General features: G+C 39.5%; 1 protein-coding gene across 1 annotated transcript; it reads left to right on the top strand.

The window, feature by feature from the left end:
* Positions 1–1,723: 1,723 nt before the first annotated feature.
* On the top strand, positions 1,724–22,951 carry LOC137279155 (photoreceptor-specific nuclear receptor-like). Its single transcript, XM_067811636.1, has 8 exons — positions 1,724–1,910; positions 16,748–17,042; positions 17,681–17,784; positions 19,648–19,848; positions 20,213–20,412; positions 20,929–21,169; positions 21,494–21,599; positions 22,053–22,951. Exons 1-8 carry the CDS (start codon positions 1,877–1,879, stop codon positions 22,183–22,185), a joined length of 1,314 nt encoding a protein of 437 aa, XP_067667737.1. The 5' UTR covers positions 1,724–1,876; the 3' UTR covers positions 22,186–22,951.

The raw sequence follows: 22,951 nt of genomic DNA, 5'->3' as shown, positions 1-22,951 counted from the left end.
TATTTGAATATTAGTTTTGTGTACTACTAATAATAACCTAAATTCCGTAATATACAAGTGTGTTAGTTTCTACATCTGTACCACTGTTTGACGATAAACCAAAGTTAAATGTTTCTTTGGTTTTGAACGGAAATATTACTCTACATGTGTATCGTGTTCCACTTAAATAACATCTAACTAACACCTAACTAATAAAATACGGTTGCTGTGAAAGAGTTATTATTCTTATCAAAATTATGTTTCGAGACAAAGCAACATCTCTCGGGGGATATTTGTGCATATAATCTAAAGATGACATATCTATTTACACTGCCATTTTTATAAAACCTAATAATTCTGATTCATGAAATTAATGTTCAAAGAAACAAGCCAGAACGTAATGAACTTTGTGTAATCTTCAATGTAAACTATTTCAAATCATCAAAGCTTCGATCGGTTTTAACATAGTGTTTTTCCTCCCCTTTAAGAGATGGTTTGACAGATACTTGGACAAGAAGAAGACTTACTAATTACAATTATAACCCTTCCGACTCCGCACTATGAGTGGGCCTAACATTGAAAATAGGACGCTATTATATTGGTCTATGGGAAAAAAGTCTTCAAAGTATTGACCTAAGCTACGCCATCGACATCGAGGACGCCATTAGCAGTCATTACTTTGATTCCAGCATTAAAATACTAATTCACATTTGACAATATGCCTTTGATCTTATATTTCGTGGAGACGGAAAATACACTGTTCGCTTTCTGAAGGAATTTTCAGCACTGTCGTCACAGCCTTTGTTTAACAAAAAGTGAGTTTGTTTATCGAAGAGTGATTCACTCGGACTAAATCCCCCAAAGGTGGGCGCTAAGCTGATACACGCTCAGTCCTTTGAGAATCGCTACCCAAATTCATAAAAAAGTAAAATCAATTAAGAATTTTCCTACAATTGTAACTCAATTAATACGACCAAACATCTTCCTCGCGGGTACAGATAATACAAGACTTAACCTCGCCAAAACGACGTCAAAATTGAATAAAAAATCAAACCGAGTATCTTGCCCTGGATTTACCTAGTATTTGATCGGATTTAGTATCTTGAATGTGTTTGGAACGCGGAACAAAACACCGTGTCTCACAAAATGAAGGCTGATTAAGAGGGACTTTTGCTCGCCCCTAGTTATTTCTATGTTAATGAGCAGATGAGTTACCGGGTTCGCCAACCCGCCTTCTTGTCGAGAGAGGCTGCGAGGAGAGAGGCGAGTACTACACGGCGGAAATCATCCAATAGGATCTACACCTCACAGGTGAATAACAAATGACACGTGCCCATTAAACGTCGGGCGAGTCCATTTCGGATAAAGGGAACTTGCAGCAGCATCTTTTCGTTCAACTTGCGAGTTCCGCGTTTGCATTATTTAAAAATCTTTTCAGTTTCGTTAGTAATTTATAATTGATAAGAGTATTTTTTAAATATCGAAAACACAGAATACATCAATTTCTAAAATTTTCAAACTTATTTGTTTATATTAGTTAATGAAAATATTTAAGATATCAAATTTGTGTTCAACTGGGTTGAAATCTATGAATAACAGCGGCCATAGAAAATATGACAACCGCCCAGTCGAGCATGCATCAGGCAGGTGAAGTTACCCTACAACCCTCCATGGTTAACAATAGACTCGCTCATCAAATAGCATCCTTTGTAGCAGATTCTGATTCAAGTAGCGGGGCTATAACAAGCCACGACTAATTTGATGTCAGCTGATCTCACGGTAGCCCTCACAACAGCTTGTTCATTTCGTCCTCAGACACAGTCGAGACACCCGAGGCACAATTGAAAACGCCCCGTAAAATTGAGAACACCCGTTTTCGACAAGTGTACCGGATAACATGGACCTGAGCGATCCCAGTCGGCACCACGGAAGTAAGTTCATGTAAATGTTCCTTAGAATTATCTTTTATTACAAATTCTGACACTGCCATTTAACAAAAATCTTTTGTCATTTTGATAAAATTTTCAAAGCAAAGTCATAACAGCAATATCTGGTGGATTTGACTAGTGTATCTAATTTTTGTTCGTTGAAATCTTTAATTAATAACAAATTTCATGATAGCAATTTGACTGGCATTTACTTATTTTCACCTGACATAAAAGTCGTAACTATTATATATTAAACAAAACAGAACTGGTATTTATAATTATTCAGTGACCTTTGCATCTGCTGTTTTCTAAAATGTCTGGAACTACAACGTAAGCATTTATTCTTGGCGTTGCAAAATATGTTATGAAATTTTCAACAGTTCATGCTACGCATTTCGCAGAGTTTTGTCATCTTCAGTTGTTCCGACACTGATACATATTTCGTTAAGCATATTTCGTTCAGCGTCACAAATCAAGTACAAAGATAACGACCTGAAATACGGAGGAATACGGAATATAACCACAAATATTTTCCTGTTTGTACCTGAACATTCTTTGGTTAAATCTTGTCACCTGTGTTTATTTACGTTTATGATATATAAATTGACATACTGAAATAGTAGATTTTAAATAAGAATCACGTGGTAAATCAAAACTAAACACAGCTTTGTAACAGGTCTGTTTAAGAGTTAAGATATTTTGATAGTACACATTCAATGATGACACCAAAAAATTCAGTGTGATTTATACTTATCTCCAGCCAATTGGTTGTCATTCCAAACGTACATGGAAGAAGGTAAAACATTATAGCATTCTCGTATATAATTAGTAAAAATATATTCAAACACATGTATGACTACTGTTCAGTCTCTGAAAATGTTCAGTGTTGATGTACTTGGAATTGTAAATCACAGAAACTGGAAGTGTTGTAGTATGGATCATGTATATCAGAATGTCACCATTGATCACATGTTTACGACTATATTTGAAAACGAAATTAAACTAATACTGCCAATATAATACACCGAAAATGAAATGAAAAACGAGGCAATGTCTGAACCAAGAAGTGTCACAGAATTATGAGCTAACTCACTAATTTACAATATTCCGGACCTGACAATATGCTATTTTCCTCAACCACTTTATCAAGGAAACCGGATCTTATCTGAAAAACGTTTCATCATATCAACAACGGAAAACATAATGCAGCAATCGAAGTAGATTTGACTTGTCAAGTTGATCAAATTACGGAAAGTTTGTTGTTTCATCACGCAAAAAAAATACCATCAACAGATACAGATATGTTGATGAAAAAAGGATGACAATTTTTGTTGGGGGAAGACAGAACGGTCATGTGCATATGATGGTTGATGTGTTAAGGTATGCATGGAGACTATACACTTGTGATGTCTGGTAGGGTCAGTCTTACATGGTTTACAAACAGCAAAACTTCGTTAATTGTGATACGTATCTTCATGGCAACAGTACAGATTTCTTGAATATTTAGATTTGGATCAAGTATGTGATGTTTAAAACATCAGGGGCGGGTGCACCTTATGTACTTTCTGTTTCTGATGTTGACTCAATTAATGTTTGATATGGAAGTGTGATTGGGGGTATGTGGATCTGAGTGGAGTGACACCTAAATGTATAGACTGTTATGCCAGCAATAGCATTATATTCTTAGAAGATATAGAGTTTACAAATTCGATAGTTCTACATATATTAATTGAGGGTTGTTATAGCACGTTGCCTTAGTCAGATATATCGTCCTGGTTTATTGAACCGTCTTTCACAGAAATAGATACTTTCAGCTTTTATTATTAATTACCATGGATTTAATAAGGTTCACTGCCGTTATAGCAAAATTGACGTTTTGCCTCTAGTGGTCCAAGGAAGCTTTGTCAGACGTTTGCCGGTGCTGTGATGGTGAACTAGGAAGAATAAAGTTATAGATATACACACCTATGTATATAATGGTTTGTCTGAGGCGTGGATTCTGTTAACATACAACGTTAAATCCACTATTCTGGAAGGTTTCGTAACTGAACCGGAACATAAATATGATGGAACAGTATTTTCATTTCAGCTTGATTTTTCGTAATATAAACCTGACTGATGTGTTTAGATATATATGTCCTCTGCCCTCCAAGTATTTGTGACCGATAACAATTTGTGAAACGTCTTTGTCAAGAGACGAATTAATAAGTGATTTATTGGGACAATTAAAAAACAGCTAAACCTTCCAAACCTGACCAACACCACGCGACTAACCGCATAATCTCCAGGTTCCTGCAACTAACCGCTGTGTCTCTCTGTAATTGCCCATTAAGACAAGATACCACATTGTCAGGTTATCTAGCCATCTGCATATCGCAGATTAACAGTTTCCTCGCTTATGTGGCGACAGGTCATCCTACTGAATGGGCAGCAAACTGCTAACAGCCTTTAACAAAGAGAGATGATATAGAGGTTGATTATTATTGATAGGAATATGGTTTGGGGATATGGTAGTATTGTTTGGCGACGTGACGCCAACCTGCTTTATATCAGTTGAAACTTGGCTTAAAGATGGAATCTGTCACTAATTGAGTCCCATATTGAAGGATTTCGTCACACCGCCGGTTGGTAAAATGCCTAGAGTTACAACGACAGTGATAAGGATTTTAATCAAAAGTCGAAATCGAGGCAATATGAAACCGTACAGTATTATCAGATAAGTATTGGGATATTAATGTGTAGAGACTAGAATGTTGGCATCATGCCCGCCCGCTTTAGCGTCATCATTAGAGATAAGACCGTTAAATTGGTGATAACACAGTTCGATGATAATATATAATACGTAAAACAGCTGTTGACAAAATCCTGATTAAAACCTTTTAGTGATCTCTCCTGTACAGAATAGCGTTTTATAATTTTTATTATATATCTCAGTAAAAAATAAGTGTGTGCCTACACAACAAAATGAAGGCACGTGTTTAGCCGGAGGAAAAAAACGATCAAACAAATTTGCATAATAGAAACTTTCGCTGACTGTTAATCCTTAATCGCTATCGATTTTTAACATATTGTATGTCATATTAACAATCGTTTTATTATTGCAGAAATATCTTGACGCTTCATATAAATAACGTATTGTTACTAGTTGACATTCGGATACAATAGGGAACTGCAATATGATACTGTGGTATAAACATTCAAATATTTTAGTGATCCTGTTTCAGTTTCATCGTAATGAGGTGACGGATTATAAGCATACGATCTCCTAGTTTTGAACACAGTCTGACGGAACGTTGGAGGGATAAGTGTTCGGTTCTGTTGTAACCTTTTCAATTCTCCATCGCGAGGCGCAGTAGCGGAATCAGACAGTGATTGTTGGGATAGTCGATTCCGGAGATTTATGATCCTTTTCACTCATGGTAGTAAGAGGCAGGTGGCGTACCTTATATAATCTTGGATTTAGATGATTGTTTGTCATGGTAGAGCTAGGGTTCTTGTTCATGCGATCAGTCATTGGTTTGTCGGATTACTTATTGACGGTCGTAATGTAACTAGAACGTTTCTGACATTTATTCAAACACTTTCGTCTTTTTGTGCTCAAACTATAATGATGCCTGCTTATTAGAGAAATCGGAGGCATGCTGAAGTTCCATTCTCAACGTTAATGCAACAAAATCTGCCCATCTATATTTGTTTCCGTATTATGCTCTACAATGTGGCACCTACAGAGTAATGCACTACTAGGTTGCCTTCGAAAACATGCCCTACAATGTGTCACCTACTAACTCATGTACTACATCGTGTCACCTACTAACTCATGCACTACATCGTGTCACCTACTAACTCATGCACTACAACGTGTCACCTACTAACTCATGCACTACAACGTGTCACCTACTAACTCATGCACTACAACGTGTCACCTACTAACTCATGCACTACAACGTGTCACCTACTAACTCATGCACTACAACGTGTCACCTACTAACTCATGCACTACAACGTGCCACCTACTAACTCATGCACTACAACGTGCCACCTACTAACTCATGCACTACAACGTGTCACCTACTAACTCATGCACTACAACGTGTCACCTACTAACTCATGCACTACAACGTGTCACCTACTAACTCATGCACTACAACGTGTCACCTACTAACTCATGCACTACAACGTGTCACCTACTAACTCATGCACTACAACGTGTCACCTACTAACTCATGCACTACAACGTGTCACCTACTAACTCATGCACTACAACGTGTCACCTACTAACTCATGCACTACAACGTGTCACCTACTAACTCATGCACTACAACGTGTCACCTACTAACTCATGCACTACAACGTGCCACCTACTAACTCATGCACTACAACGTGTCACCTACTAACTCATGCACTACAACGTGTCACCTACTAACTCATGCACTACAACGTGTCACCTACTAACTCATGCACTACATCGTGTCACCTACTAACTCATGCACTACATCGTGTCACCTACTAACTCATGCACTACAACGTGTCACCTACTAACTCATGCACTACAACGTGTCACCTACTAACTCATGCACTACAACGTGTCACCTACTAACTCATGCACTACAACGTGTCACCTACTAACTCATGCACTACAACGTGTCACCTACTAACTCATGCACTACAACGTGTCACCTACTAACTCATGCACTACAACGTGTCACCTACTAACTCATGCACTACAACGTGCCACCTACTAACTCATGCACTACAACGTGTCACCTACTAACTCATGCACTACAACGTGTCACCTACTAACTCATGCACTACAACGTGTCACCTACTGACTCATGCACTACAACGTGTCACCTACTAACTCATGCACTACAACGTGTCACCTACTAACTCATGCACTACAACGTGCCACCTACTAACTCATGCACTACAACGTGTCACCTACTAACTCATGCACTACATCGTGTCACCTACTAACTCATGCACTACAACGTGTCACCTACTAACTCATGCACTACAACGTGTCACCTACTAACTCATGCACTACAACGTGTCACCTACTAACTCATGCACTACAACGTGTCACCTACTAACTCATGCACTACAACGTGTCACCTACTAACTCATGCACTACAACGTGTCACCTACTAACTCATGCACTACAACGTGTCACCTACTAACTAATGCACTACAACGTGTCACCTACTAACTCATGCACTACAACGTGTCACCTACTAACTCATGCACTACAACGTGCCACCTACTAACTCATGCACTACAACGTGTCACCTACTAACTCATGCACTACAACGTGTCACCTACTAACTCATGCACTACAACGTGTCACCTACTAACTCATGCACTACATCGTGTCACCTACTAACTCATGCACTACATCGTGTCACCTACTAACTCATGCACTACAACGTGTCACCTACTAACTCATGCACTACAACGTGTCACCTACTAACTCATGCACTACAACGTGTCACCTACTAACTCATGCACTACAACGTGTCACCTACTAACTCATGCACTACAACGTGTCACCTACTAACTCATGCACTACAACGTGTCACCTACTAACTCATGCACTACAACGTGTCACCTACTAACTCATGCACTACAACGTGTCACCTACTAACTCATGCACTACAACGTGTCACCTACTAACTCATGCACTACAACGTGTCACCTACTAACTCATGCACTACAACGTGTCACCTACTAACTCATGCACTACAACGTGCCACCTACTAACTCATGCACTACAACGTGTCACCTACTAACTCATGCACTACAACGTGTCACCTACTAACTCATGCACTACAACGTGTCACCTACTAACTCATGCACTACATCGTGTCACCTACTAACTCATGCACTACAACGTGTCACCTACTAACTCATGCACTACAACGTGTCACCTACTAACTCATGCACTACAACGTGTCACCTACTAACTCATGTACTACAACGTGTCACCTACTAACTCATGCACTACAGTGTGTGGCCTACAAAATCATGCACTACAACGTGTCACCTACAAAACTTTAAAGTACAATGTGTCACCTACAGAGTGCCATGCACTACAGAGTGTCAACCACACAATCATGCACTACAGTGAGCCGCCCTCAAAATCATGCTTCGCAATGTCACCTACAAAAGCATGCACTATGAACTGCAAAGTTTCAACTGTTTGGGCACGAAGACACCTGTGTTTGTAATGGTCCAATTCTTAGTGGTTGGTTCTAGTGACGAGAGGTGTTAGTTGTTTAATGCCGCAATATTCAAAGAAATTTTGTTTGTTTATATTGGAACACTACAGGTCAATACTGACGTGTAACCAGACAAACCTGTGATCGATATAATGACCAAGGAGTTATGACGTCATCTACCTGGTTCTGTTATCCCCGCGCTGGTTGTGTTGGTGTCTTACGGAAATACACAATGTACATGACAACTCGTCGGTGGGTCCTCACTCACTAGGTGTACTTCGCGGTTCATTTATACAGACTAACTAACCCCTAATCGACTGAGTGATTGTTCTATGTGAAGGCTGAAGACGCTCTACCACATACACTGAGTGCAAGTGCACCACTATCAAATCTATGGTAAGAGCTAGGATTTCAGAAATCAACAGCTGGTTGCATATTTGGGAATCAGTACAAACATACAGTTAGTGACGCGTCATCATGAACGTTTATCTGACATACACAGGTCAGGAGTGGATCCACATTCCATGGGAGCATTTCCCATTTGGCGAAGTAGGATGTCTGGAGGATGCATCAGCCCCTGTACGTTCACACAGAATTTCTACTTGAAGCATAACATGACGTCAATGACGTCACCCTGTAGATAAATAAAATTGGTTCAAAATGTTTATAATAAAACGGAAACACTATTTGTACAATGTTATTTGGAAACCGAATAATCTAAAACATTGTCCTGTGATTATTTTGTTAGAAGCGCAAGCATGGTACGAACGAATGATATCAAACACGTACCCGTTATAAGTACAACTGAAGTGTTAGAGGGATGGTAAACAAACGTAATGCTGTAATCACGGGACGAGTTGAGGATGATGATCACATCATGGAATGTTCCGTGATTGGAAGCAATATAACCCAGATCACCCACATAAAGTAGATATCTACATTCAGCATGAAGGTACCCGGGCAACTCTAGATGTACTAGATCAACTGATGTATCCGTCATCTTGATGGTGCCGCCCCTGACTCTTCGCGCAATGAATATTAATTTGTAATTTAATAACACGAACATCTGTGTGGTTAAGGAAAAATCGTCTTCACCAATTATTTTAGCATTGCATATGCGGTTATGACAATCACTGTAAAATGAAAAAAGCACAAGGTAACATTAGAGTCAACTTGTTACGTTACGGTGTTACGAATTGGTCTGTTAATTAACCTAATTGGGGGAAATTAGTTTATTTTTCTTCCCCTGCCGCCGTCTGATGCCTCACCCCTTGAAGTGTGTGCTCAGAGAATTCCAATGATTTTGTCGTCAATTGCGCCTCAAGTACACCCGGGAGTGCGACAGCGCAGCGATTCCCGACTTCGCCCGTTTCGCGACTGTTAACGTATTTGACAGCAGGGCTAGTCGCTGCCCAAGGGAGCACCAATCACTCCGGTTGAGAAGCATTTCGCTGTGCTTTGAGGCAATGAATAATGATATCAGTTAACTTTATTAAAGCATCATCGAGCAGAACACATTTAAGTCGTTAGTCGAGGAATAGGGAAAGGCAATTAGCGAGCAGTGAGAGAAAGGCTTAAAATAGCAGCGGCGCGCGTTGTACGTCTTGTGCGATAGGGACAAGAAATAGACCTCTCTTGCTACCGCAGCTGCTACAAGCTTGGAAATGACACTTGAAGTCCTTTTGAGTCCTCCTCAGTCAAGCCCTACGACAAGGCTTCCCCTATTGCCATAAATTAAATATAAAAAGCCAGAAGGGACGGGGGTGAATAGTGCTCGGACCAAATGCAATAAAGGTCATGGAAACGAGATGATTCAATTTACTGTCCCTCATCATTTGATTTAGCCCCTTCTCAAGTCCCTATCATACCCTAATCACAGAGTGTCGGACGGGACCTGAAAAACCTCGGCCGTTTTTGATAAGATAGAAATATATTTGACTGCGGTGTGGGAAAATGGGTGGAAATCTTGTTTTTGTGGCTGGTCGAGAGATTTCATAACAATCTTATCAGCGCCTGTGAGGAAAAATTACATCAAGCTCCTATCGCTGGACCATAATTCTGATCTAATGTCATTGCGAGCTGATTTATCTGCAAATACGGCGATGCGCAATTGACGCGAAATTCGACAACTCAATATCACTTCAGACGGACACGTTAATCCCGTGGGATTACGTTTTATCTCGCGAGAACGATGTCGGTGAAAAATGAGCGCTCTTTCAAACTTGTGACAATTTGCTCATGCCATTTTCCTGCTAGTTTGTCTCTCCACCGCTAATGCATCTCCAGCAAATCGCTCCTAGGAAATTAAAAGCCACCTTTCTCTATTGCTTTTGTAAGAAATTCAATCCGGAATTATTTTAGAAACAGCTTACATAACACAAAGTTTTAAGAAGAACTTTTCCCAGTCGAATTAGTATTGAGCGATATTGATATACCAGCTGCCTCTTACATATCCACTTAGAAACTCTGATTTGACTTAAAGTGTTCCAGGAAGCCTGTTGATACATCGATCTTTCCGTTGTTTCTTTTTGAAGAAATCTTTCCACAACTCCGATACATAATGTATGGATCTGTTTAGAGTCTACATCACAAAGTGTAAAACAGGTTAACTTGGGCCATAACTACAGCACATGTCCTGCTGTGGTGGTTCTTTTATCTTTGTCCCAAGATTGTGACTTACAGACTATAGGCGTGTATAGGCACATGCAACTTAGTTCTAGTTTTGGCAGATTATGCGTATAATGAGCGGTAATGATACATGTCTATGTAAAAAAAATGTTAATTGTTTCAAACAAATTACAACATCACTACAATACATCTCAAACCTATCTTCATCTTCTTATAATTACACAGTTAGGAAATGCTGTGAAACCGTGCTTTAGATCCATGCAGGATTTTAATGTGCTTCGTATTATGGCTTGCTGCGTCCAACCCCATGCCACAGTTTAGATAAATGCGAGATGTGGTTTGAGTCACGGCACAAAAACCCCCTCTTCATCCTCTCACCCCTCCCTTATCTCATCAACTTCGTCGACTGTGGAGACAGTGTACTTCATGACTGCCAGCCACATACCAAGGTAGTCCCTGCATTAGCATTCATAGTAAGGATGCGCTATATTCAACACTGCCTGCTTTGATGCTTTGTTAAAACGCTGTACCCTCAGTCGTACGGAGGAGATCAAACGGTTATATCGTTATTCAGTGTCGCGTATTTGTGTAAAATTCTGTAAAAGGGGGCAAGTGAGGTATTACTATCCTGTATACGACGTACGTTTCATCAAGGGGCAAAAGGCAACGGCAGAGTGTATCTCCTAGGCTCAGACCTCGCTCTGTAAACAGGCCCGGCTTGAACAGCCGTCGTTATATGTCCGGCGCGTTCTTGATTTCAATTACATTAAAGGGGGAATCATCGGCTGATTGTGTGACAATAGGATCGGGGGAGATTAGTGCCCAATCTTACTTTTACTGCCATGTCTAATTCCATTATCCCTGCATGGGGAGCGCGATGAATAAAACTGCTCGACGGGACAGTTAATTCAATCAACACACAAGATCGTTCTTGTATACGGGTTTGTTATGAGCTCTATAGCAAATAAGACGAAATGGAGTTGCGAAGGGAAGAAAAGGATAATAAATGATAGGGGTGTGTTCTAAACTTTTCAACCCTTTCATGTGGTGAACTGAGATACCTTGTCAATTTCCAGGTACAAGTTCGAGCCTAGGTACTGTGCTTTTCATCGGATCCGTGACTTGACATTTGACAGTCGAACGCGACTAGACGCTATTTCACAAGTGCGAGAATAAACAGCCATGCTCATCTCTTGAATTAGAAATGAACAGGGGACAGGGATGAAACTCATGCTAATTTTAGTTTTCAATTTGGCTTCAGAGATCACTCTCGTTTGATGTGTCCTCTCGGTCGTGCCTGATACGTTCCGGGGTAGATAAACCCACCTGAAGCGTTTGAAAATTACAGTCCAAAGACCACACGGCTTATCCTCTCATATGAATATACACACACAAACATGTTTGGAAAATCTATTTGACTTTAATCAAGACATTTCAAAGAGGATATCTCACCTCTGATTTGAACAAGTTACATTACACAAACAAATATTCTCCACAGAAGCAAATATACCGTGACAATGATGCTTATTGTTCGCAATTGCCGATGTTATTAGCAATCTTGCAGGTCACATTTTACACCTCCCTCCCAGCTCCCTTCAAAAGAGAAACATGACAATAGCGGCTTATCAGACAGGCAAACATTTTCTTTAGCGAAATAAATTAAATTTTCAAGTGACCACTGGTCGATGCCATACAAAGTGACCGCAGAAAGACGAAAACAGTAATTTCAAAACGAAAATACAGGTGTGTTCGATATGTTCTTGATCCTAGCATTTGTCAAACAATAACGTCAATTTCATGCCGATTGCATGTCAATATCGGAGTAAAAAGCCCATCATGGGACTAGTGTGAGATTGGAACACCTGCGGCAAGCCGGACTATCATCATATCAATTGCAGTCTGTTGCAAACACTAGCTACGTGGTTCATACCAAGAAACATTTTTTAACCTGTTCCTTTGGACATTTTAAAAAATATGGCAGTACTAGAAACTTTTTCCTTGCAGTTGTCACAGCACGTACTTAATCAAACCAGTCAAGTTCAAAACATGTCAGTTTTCTGCTGTAAAAAAGTCACATGAAATATGATTATTTTCCCATTTCAAAGATTTAAAAACTCCTTGATTCACACTAACATGAATGTCCGTAGGATATATAAATGGCCATGTATATTAGTTCACCGATAGATGTATGTCAGTTTTTTCGATAATTTACAATTTCAAACAATATCTGTATTATGATCAATAACTTTTTCACATCTACTTTTACAAAAATCATGCTTTGTTCCTACATTTTCTGGCCGTTAGCTTACTAAAAACATACGTAATTGGTGCATCGCTGGACGCAGGAAGCTCAACATCATTTCAAGCAGGCAACAATAAACATGTCATCTCATGGCATAACGTTTTTATCAAACATATCCTGTAACTGTCGGAGGTCATAGGCTCTTCGTAGTCGCTGTTGAGCGAGCTGAGTTTTATTTCAAAGCCACTTTGATAATGCCATCGTTATAAAAACTATCACTAAAATGTTAAGATCACTCTAATATTGAACCCATGAATATATATATATATATATATATATATATATATATATATATATATATATATATATATATATATATATATATATATATATATATGAGATAGTACTTTCTTAAAACTTTCCTAAGTTTGTTTCCAAGAATTCGGATCTAAAGTATGACTATACAGTGTTCAGTAACATCTTGTTGGAGCTTGAACATGACCTTATTTCATAGATTAACTTTCTCAAGAAATTATGACATTTATGGTTTTGTTGCTGATGTTTTGGATTGATGTTTGTGATTGTTTTCAAGGTGATTAACTGACGTGCCTATGCCGGTGGGTTGGGGTTCGTTTAGCGAACATGTGGTATCATCACAATTCATTATCAAATCTGAATCGTACAATGCCCTTTGAGCAGATATCACTTTTGAATATAGAAAGTGTACTGCCTCCGAGTAACATTACAATCTTTCCTCCTTACTGTGTCTTCAGAAGCGTGCTGGTGATTGTTTTACCTCTTTTCTAGAGAAGAAGCATGCGCAAAACTCATGAATATAATCACTGAGCTCATCTAAAAAAAACCATCTTCATCGCAATCATTGCATGGAGTTATTAGCTGTGCACATGCACATATTATTTTGAGACAGATGTGTAACTCGGTGGGAATACTTCACCGCCGTGAGCCTGTAAAGCGATCACTAAACACGTGTGGCCTGGGTAACCGCCATCTTGTTTCGAAGTAATCATGCTGAAAAACAACATTGCGACAACATTTGTTTCAAATATTGATGAGTGCGATTAGTTGATCGCAAACTGCTCTGAATAGCAATTCCCTATCTTGCCCTCAGCCAGTTATCGCTCGAATCAAACGATTTCAAAGATTAATTGCTGGCCCAATCTTCACCGACGGGCCTATTAAGAAACAAGGTGATCCCAAACACCGGAAATGATAGGTTCTTTTCATCGAGTTCCCCTAACGACAAGTTCCAATGAACAAATGGCGATGTTTCTAGTAACGCGTGCATGGAGCACGCGCTCTTTTGCCGTGACCTTTCGTCGAGAGCTCGTGGCATTTGTCCTCGCGTTTTGCTCTTGGTTGTACCCGTTTGTTGCAAGAACACAGGTCTCTTTTCATGAAAATTTAATTTTTCGATCAAGAAACGCCAAATTGCAGGTGAATTGATGAAAGGTGTGTGTATCTAGGCTCGCTAAACGAGCATTTTCGATCCCATTTTACTAATTACTTTAGGTCACCTGGTTTGATCTCCAGCGGAGAACGCAATAGAAGAATGAAGGTAATGAAGTCTTGAAAGCAGACGGAAATTATATATTGTAATGAGCCAATCCGAAAAGCATAAGCCGATTCATTCCTTATCTGTTAGTAATCTCTTATCTGGTTTGTGCAATCACTGTTAGTGACAAGTGATTGGAGTTAGAATCTCGTGACGTCATTCAATCACGTTTCCTTCAAACAGCACGAAGCAAAGGAGTAATAACAAAGATTAATATCAAGACATTCTCTGTTACTATAAATTGTGGAACATGGTGAAACTAGTTATTTTTAATCTCAAAATGCTGTTATTTCATCATCTTGGTCTGACTCTGCTTTTACTTGTATAGTTCTTGTTTTATCACATCTCTGGATGTATTGTCATAAAACATGATTATATATCCCTCCCTGACTAGATTATTTTCGATGTTCGTAAAGCTAAAAAACACGCGGATACTGACACAAGTACGCTTATCTCAAGATGTTCAAAATTGAAATTGAAACCGTGACAATAGCTTTTCGTCTACACACTTCAACAGTGCTTTCAAATTTAGCGTATTTAGATTGAAATGTTAGACAGAATGTTTTAGCTGTATTTCAACAAGTCCAACACAAACAACGTTTACATAAGACACGGAGCCATCACTTTGCGGAATTGGATCCAAGTAAATTGATCTCTTTCAACCATTTTCAAAACCTAGTCCATCACAAGGGTAATTTATCGAACGCTGTCAGGGACGTTCCCACTGTTATAATGGTGTTTGATAAATACCCTATATATCTCAAGAAATTGAAAATTATTTTCGCGTAAAAAGGAAAGTTTGAAGCCAATTGTTAAGGAAAAGAAGAGAAGTGATACAGATATATTGCTCTCACAAGAAAACTGACAACTTTTTGGGACGATGCCAGCAGTGAATTTGATATGAACGTAATATACGAGCCAATGTTGAGCGGCCATTTCTCGCCTTTTGCTTCTTATTCGAATTTTAGCACTTTCTGAGGTCGCGATTTCACACGTCACTTTGGCACTTTCCACAAGCGAACATAAAATCGATTTTGCGTGAAATTGACAATTCGAAGTTGGTGAAAAAGTTTCCGAAAGTGATCTAACAACTAGCCCCTTTGACAGAATTAATGACTCCGAGTTGGAGGGCCGTATGAGTCGCGGAACCTACTACTTGACAACGTAGAGCTCGACTGTGCCGGTTTTTTATTTCCAAAAACAGTACAGAACTTCAGGACTACTTGTCATTTATATGGAATCAAGATTTGATTTTTTATTGCAAAGTGGCTTTATCAAAATCTGGCTTTTCTTGCAATTATAGAGAAAATATCACTTTTGCTGAAATTTACTGCCCTTTCCAAAAGCGGGGGCTTCAGATATGGTAAATTTGATTTCAGTTGAAGTTGGCTCGGATGTTAACTAATTATGTCGATCAATTTCAAACTGCATCAATCGTTATTTAGAAAGTCATTTTCCCGGGTGTCAATTTCATTCTGGTCAAATCTAAGCCGTTGTCAGTTAACACAAACCACGTGTAGATTGTAGTAAATTAACACGCGGCAGTGTATACTCAACCCGTCGGTTGATACATTATGAAAATTACTCCGAGGCCTCCTTAAATATCTATAATGGCCCTTGTAATGTCGAACATTGAGGCATAAAATAGCAGTTATTTTATCGCAGTCACTTTTCCACACGTTGTTATTTCACACTAATTCATAAGATAACATAAACTGAATGCCCCCTGAAATAAACATTGTTGGTGTATGGGATTTACTTTCAGCAAGTACGTCCTGGCCCCGATTTCTCGGAAGAAACTTATGTTTTTACTCAAATTTCAAACTTAGTTTCAGAATGCATTTTTTAAGATAGAAAATGCCCAAACACCATATGCAAATTGAATATATTCACAAAACTCAAATTGTCTACTATTTTTGAGTTTAATATCAATTTCAGTACGTTCTGGGAAATGTATTCTCTCAAGTTTGAGTAAAAACTCGAACTTAAGTCAAAACTCAAACATAAGTTTGTTTCGAGAAATTGGGGCTAATTTTATGGCTAATATCAAATGATTAGAAAATGAATTAAAAACGTTCTGTAATTAAACAACCAGAGATGAAATCCAGACCAAATGACCGAAGTGTTATTTGTTAGGCAAATTTTGGGATGCAGGGTTATACATGTTAATATCTATTTTCAGCCCTGAGTCCAGATCTCTCCCCTCGCATCTCCCCCCAGGGGTCCCCCGTTACGGTATGCGCTACAAAGTCCCCATCCCCCATGCTGAGCCAAGCTATCGACATATCGGTATCTTCCCCTGGGTCTGGCAGAAGCTGTTCTCCAAGTCCCGGGGGTGGTCCGGCCAAAAAGCCCTGTCCTGGGTTATTGTGTGTCGTGTGTGGGGACACCTCTAGCGGCAAACACTATGGCATTCTGGCCTGCAATGGTTGCAGTGGATTCTTCAAGAGAAGTGTTCGAAGAAAACTAATATACAGGTATGCCGGCAACGATGTTAAAATAACGCAAATTACAATGCAAGTCGCTTCAAAACACTGAGAAAATTAAAATCTTGTCGATTATAGTTTTTCAAAATATTTTTCGCTTTACAGTATATATATATTGTTTCAGTGTTTAGATCAGTGTTCGATACTTTCAATAACATTTCAAATCATTAATATGTTTTTGGAACTAATGGTTGGGGCGGGGCAGAAACAATAGCTTCTTCGCTGGTGAAATAGAAAAACATGAGAGGGCGGGACTGATATCCCGTCGACGTTACATTGATAGTTTGTTAAAGTATAACTAATTGTTAAGCCTGCAAATATATAGCGCATGAATTCTTCACCACACACTTAACTATATCTACGGGAGTGAAGCCACGTAGGAGCAAGAGAGACTTATCAATATTCGTTTTGACTCTACTAACCGGAACGAATAGTTAGTCTAGTGACACATAGTCACAGGAACTATTTTACAATAGCCAGCCAATCAAATACGTCATTCTTGTCTCACACGACTCAGTGTTAATATGGGGGCTTTTAAAAGTTCGACGCTTCACTGAAGTACGCTTTTGATGTTTCCTGTATATATATATGGCGCGTTGTTCATGTTGTTGTGGTGCTTCCTTCTGCAGGTGCCAGGCAGGGACGGGTCTGTGCAACGTGGACAAGGCACACAGGAACCAGTGCCAGGCGTGTCGTCTCAAGAAGTGTCTCACCATGGGCATGAACAAGGATGGTACGTATCTGTCATAGAGTATACCGTTGTCCTCCACACGCTGAATTGCTACACTGGATGTCAAGGATGACAACGGGCTGGATCTCAAATCTTACAAATTAATCCTGTGAACAGAACTCAACACTTATAGCCGAGACAGATTATCATGACTGACGCGAGAGCCAATTAAGTTCACTGCGAGGAATATACTCCATCTCTGCAGGCATTGTCTGCCATTGCAATATTACCAGGAAAAAACTTAACATTAATTATAAATACGTCTACGTTTAGACAACTGTTATACTGCATTAACTGTACAGATATAACCTATTCCAAAACCATATGTTAACCAATGGCATTTTTGTAAAGATAAGGTCGTTTAAAACTAAGACATATGTTGATATTAATTATACGTCAAAGAATAGGCACCCTACAGTCTCTCCCTGAATCTTCTGGCCAGCGCAAACATTTATGGCGTATTGATCTGATCACGTGACACCGATTAAACTTACAGCAACTTGAACTATCGTCTTTCTATTGGCGAACATCGTTCCTACGCCCGAAGGTAAACGCAATCAAGGGGAAATCACATTAGGAATTAATTTTATTTGCTACAAAACATTAAATCCCTCTTGAAGGAGATCTAATTTGTGACCTGGAGCGGCACGCGTGCAAGTCACGTGACCCGGGAAATTAAAAAGCAGAATCAAAATGATAGAATTACGGACTCATCGTAATGGAAAAATACAAAATAGTTCTAGTAGAGCGTTTCCCGATTGTTGTCAATTATGATAATATTGCTAAATGTCAAGTGCTGTTATCGGTTTAATTCCTCGGAAGCGTTTTGTAGTCAGGAAATTTGTTCTTCAGTAAAATAATCCTCCAAAATCAATGGCATATGATAATTGGACTTGGTATTTACATGGCGGCATCGGTGTAAGTGCTCTTGAGAATTGCCAAGATTTGACATCAAGTTCGTTACCTGATAATGTAGCACTGATAGCGATTATAGTTCGGGTTTATGACAATACTTGTGACGTTAAGGTTTGACATCTTCACAAATACACCCGAAAACGTTGTATCTTCGAAATGCTGAGAGTGTCATTTCTTATGCAAGAGCAATTACTTTAATTCTGAAAACACATTAAAGAAGGCTGCACTATTTATCCCTTTATCATATATGAAAGTGCTCAGATAAAAAATCTGACTTTTTTCCAACTTTGCGTTTAACAATCCATTTAATTTACAAACTTTTGCAATACTACCACGATCATTTCTAAACCAATCTCTTTTAAAAAATGCGATATATGAAACATCACTTTGAATGAAGGATTTAACTTTTCATTTTGAGATTTACATTATAAAAAATAACACATTCAGTCACAGAGCAACAAACTTGTACTGTTTTACATTGTTTGTTTTTTTAAAATATTGTAAGTTTTGTAATTTAGATTGATGCTGCTGAGGGTTCGAATTTCGTCATCATATATTTGTAAACGTGTTTGATGTAACACATAGACTATAGCACCTTACGAAAACACCTTACGATAACACAACTGCGTACAATAGCTAAAGGTTGCCATGGACCCCTCATCCCACAAACATACTTCAAACGTTACATTGTCGTATTTTTAGAAGGTCACTGTGCTTCCTCACATATTATTCCTTGTTGACAGTTATGGCAGTGGTGACGTGTGGACAACGGGAATTCCATCGTGACGTAAATAGGTCCCCCGTTACGTTAGGCTTTCCATCCTTGTGTGTCCCTAGATGGCTCCCAATAAAGTACCGTGCTCGTTAAAGAGACTTCCATTGTTGTACTGGCACCGTCGACGATGTTATCGTCCATCACTTCTCCTCAATCTGAGTTCGTCTGTGTTGCAGCTGTACAGAATGAACGGCAGCCCCGCAATACTGCGCAGGTGCGCGAGGACCAGATAGATCGAGAACTGGAGCACCCCCTCGGGGCCAACAACGCCACGGTGTCCGCCACCCACCCCGCCTTTAGTCCCGGGGCCAACCATCGCTTTATGGCCAGTCTCATGACCGCGGAGACTTGCGCTAAACTTGAACCAGAAGATTCAGGTAGAGACTATTTTCCAAGAATAAGCACTTTACTGTATACGCAGATCCCGACAGGAAGCACATTTTATGAAGGTATTTGTCTTCTGAAACGGGGGTACAGATTGTAACGATGTCACAACAGCGGTAGCAGTGACACGCCAATTAACAAGAGACGTATCTCCCCAGTCATACACTATTCTTTCTATTAGACCTGTGCATGAGTGAGATCATCGGCTGTTCTATACAATTACTACAATACGCCGTCACATTCTGCTTGTATTTATCATGACTCTACTGTTCCTTTTCATTCACAGAAATTGCATGTCCATAAGCAATGTATGAGTAACTAGTACTTGAAGTAAAAGACATCCCATCTCTTCAACAGCCATTCAAGAAGAAAACATCGATGTCACAAGCGTGGAGCAGGAACGAGCGCCCCCTCAACAAACTCACATTTACCCAGAAATCACTCTATATCCGGCTGGACAGGAAACGATCTACGAGTGTTCTGCAAGACTTTTGTTTATGGCCGTCAAGTGGTCAAAGAATCTGCCTTCCTTTGCCAACCTTCCTTTCAGAGACCAGGTGAGGATTGTCACTCAGTTGAAATAAAACATTCGCAAATATCAGAAATCAAAATTCTAAAACATTGTCTTATCCAAATGTTTTTTTGTTTTTTTTTTGGAAAGGACACCATCCTGTCTGTTACTGTTTGTTATATTCAGTACCCGATTAGGGGTCAGAGAATATACGATAAAACTAAGTCACACACACTTTCGTCACTCCCTACCTTATCTTATCATCCAGGGAGACTGTGGTTTGGTTGGGTCCTCTGTTTCCGACCACTTACTCCTTAGTGTGAACCACTAAATGCTGCATTAGTCAGCACGTTTAAAATCTGAACAGAAATCATTGCTGAAAATATGTCTCCTTTCTTTCTATACTTGGCTGTTTGGACGAATTGTTGCTGACAGTGACTCGAGTTCACCTTTTTACGAATTACGTACATGTATATATCTAGTCATAACTGTGGTTATTAACCCAGTTTAGTAGTGTCTGGTTCTCTGTTCCTCGCTACATGTTCGCATTGGTCTGTTCCAGGTAATCCTTCTGGAAGAAGCATGGAGTGAGTTGTTCCTTCTCTGTGCGATCCAGTGGTCAATGCCGATGGAGGCGTGTCCCCTTTTTGTTCTCCCTGACCACGCTCCAAACTCCCAAAACGGAAAAATATCTCCATTCTCTGATATGCGCGTGCTTCAGGAGGTCATGATCAGGTTCAAGGCCATCCAGGTTGACCCGGCTGAGTTCGCCTGTCTCAAGGCTATTGTGCTCTTCAAACCGGGTAAGGATAACCGTGCCCCATACCAGTTCTCTGTTTTATGTTTTGCATAGATTCTTACCTAATAGTAAATACACTGACATTGGTGCTCTGTTTTAATATCGATTGCCATCAGTTCTTCCGGTACGCGATCCATGTTACTGGAGAAGTCAACAACTACGTATATATCAATCTTGGTGTACCTATTATCAAATAACGTTGTATAAGACTATGCGCAACTGCGTAAACATATTCTTTGTAATAGAGTAGAATGTACATTTTACCGGAATCAAGGCGTATTCCAAACCACGAAAATACCTTTACTTATATAGAGTTGTATCCTTGTAGACACACGCAGCTTGAAGGACCCGCCCCAAGTTGAGAACCTTCAAGACCAGGCTCAGGTCATGCTTGGTCAGCACATCCGGGCACAGCACCCCACCCAGCCCTGCAGGTACGGTCAGGTCATCTCGCAGGTCTCATGGATACCTGTCTGATACCACAAATTTCATTTCAACATCGACCTTTCACCAAAATAACACCATTCATACCAAAACAGCGGCGGCTTGTCGTGGTCATAAATCCTGTACTTTAACACAGACTTGACATAGTTGTGATTTCTTAATATGAAGTTGACTTAACACTGTCATAGATCCATAATCTGATATAGACTTACGGCAGTCGTAATTCCTACACTTTGACTGGAATCTCTCACCACTGATATTTCTAATCTAGAATTCAACATAAACATGTGATAGCCAACAAGTCACTCCAGTTGGGCTGAAGTACACATCGATTTATGAGGATAATTCAAGTTCAAGTCATCAGGTTGTTACACATGAAACCTCTTTATTCAAAGATTTGTAACATTCTGTCAGTGAATTTAATTTGGAATATTTTCTTACAGATTTGGCCGCCTGTTGCTCCTTCTCCCCACGCTGAGATACGTCCCGTCAGACCGGATCGAGAGACTGTTTTTTGGCAGAACTATCGGCAACACGCCAATGGAGAAGCTGCTTTGTGATATGTTTAAGAGTTGAAGTGTTCACCAAACTTTCACGAACATTCGTTGGCGCACGTGGTTATTCAGTTAAACCACGTCATCTCGAGCATTTTGAAGTACGTGGACTTCTTGCAGCAGTAGTTACCTGTCTTGGTAACATTTGGCGACATAGTCACAATCTCATTAATATATCATTTCCAGAATACTTTGTATTTGTGCACAGTATTTTTGTATGAACGACTTCTTATAGCTCTTAACCTCTTTGACATTCCCGCATCCACATATATAATACATTCCACTCTACATTTCTACAAAATACATCACTTCACACGAGGCATCCAAATCTGTTCATAAACGCCATTGTATATAGCGAATATATATTATGGGCATTTGTGCAATATCTCACATTTGTGACTATTTTCGTGCTATGTAACTTTGAATTTCCTATACAAAACAAATTCTCTTGTACACACAAAACATAGTCGCAGTCGCCCACCGCAGGGACCCTGTACATAGTGTGTTGTATATATCATGCATGTATATCAGTGATGTTATTAAAGCATTTACCCCCTCTCTAGTGCTCAATAGTCTTCAACACGAATCGTCTTCCTGCAATGTACATACGTCACTTTATTTATTATCCACTGAAGGTCATGTGATTGTCTTGTGATGCTTAGTTGTGCTTACCGTGTACATATACATAAAGTTACATATTGCATTGAAATAGGTCTGTGTATATAAGTCCAATACCCGTTCATTGTGTATCTTGTGAGACACAAATAAACCATTCATTCGTCATTAAA

This window comes from Haliotis asinina, chromosome 3, assembly GCF_037392515.1.
Source record: "Haliotis asinina isolate JCU_RB_2024 chromosome 3, JCU_Hal_asi_v2, whole genome shotgun sequence".
NCBI lineage: Eukaryota > Metazoa > Mollusca > Gastropoda > Lepetellida > Haliotidae > Haliotis > Haliotis asinina.
This window is presented reverse-complemented; position numbering and strand designations above follow the sequence as displayed.

What these genes read in the sequence shown, in the direction of transcription:
- LOC137279155 (XM_067811636.1), top strand. Translation starts at nt 1,877, where the DNA reads ATGGACCTGAGCGATCCCAGTCGGCACCACGGAA. An exon ending in CATGGGCATGAACAAGGATG is followed by an intron (nt 17,785 to 19,647) that starts GTACGTATCTGT and finishes TCTGTGTTGCAG; the next exon opens with CTGTACAGAATGAACGGCAG. An exon ending in CACCCCACCCAGCCCTGCAG is followed by an intron (nt 21,600 to 22,052) that starts GTACGGTCAGGT and finishes ATTTTCTTACAG; the next exon opens with ATTTGGCCGCCTGTTGCTCC.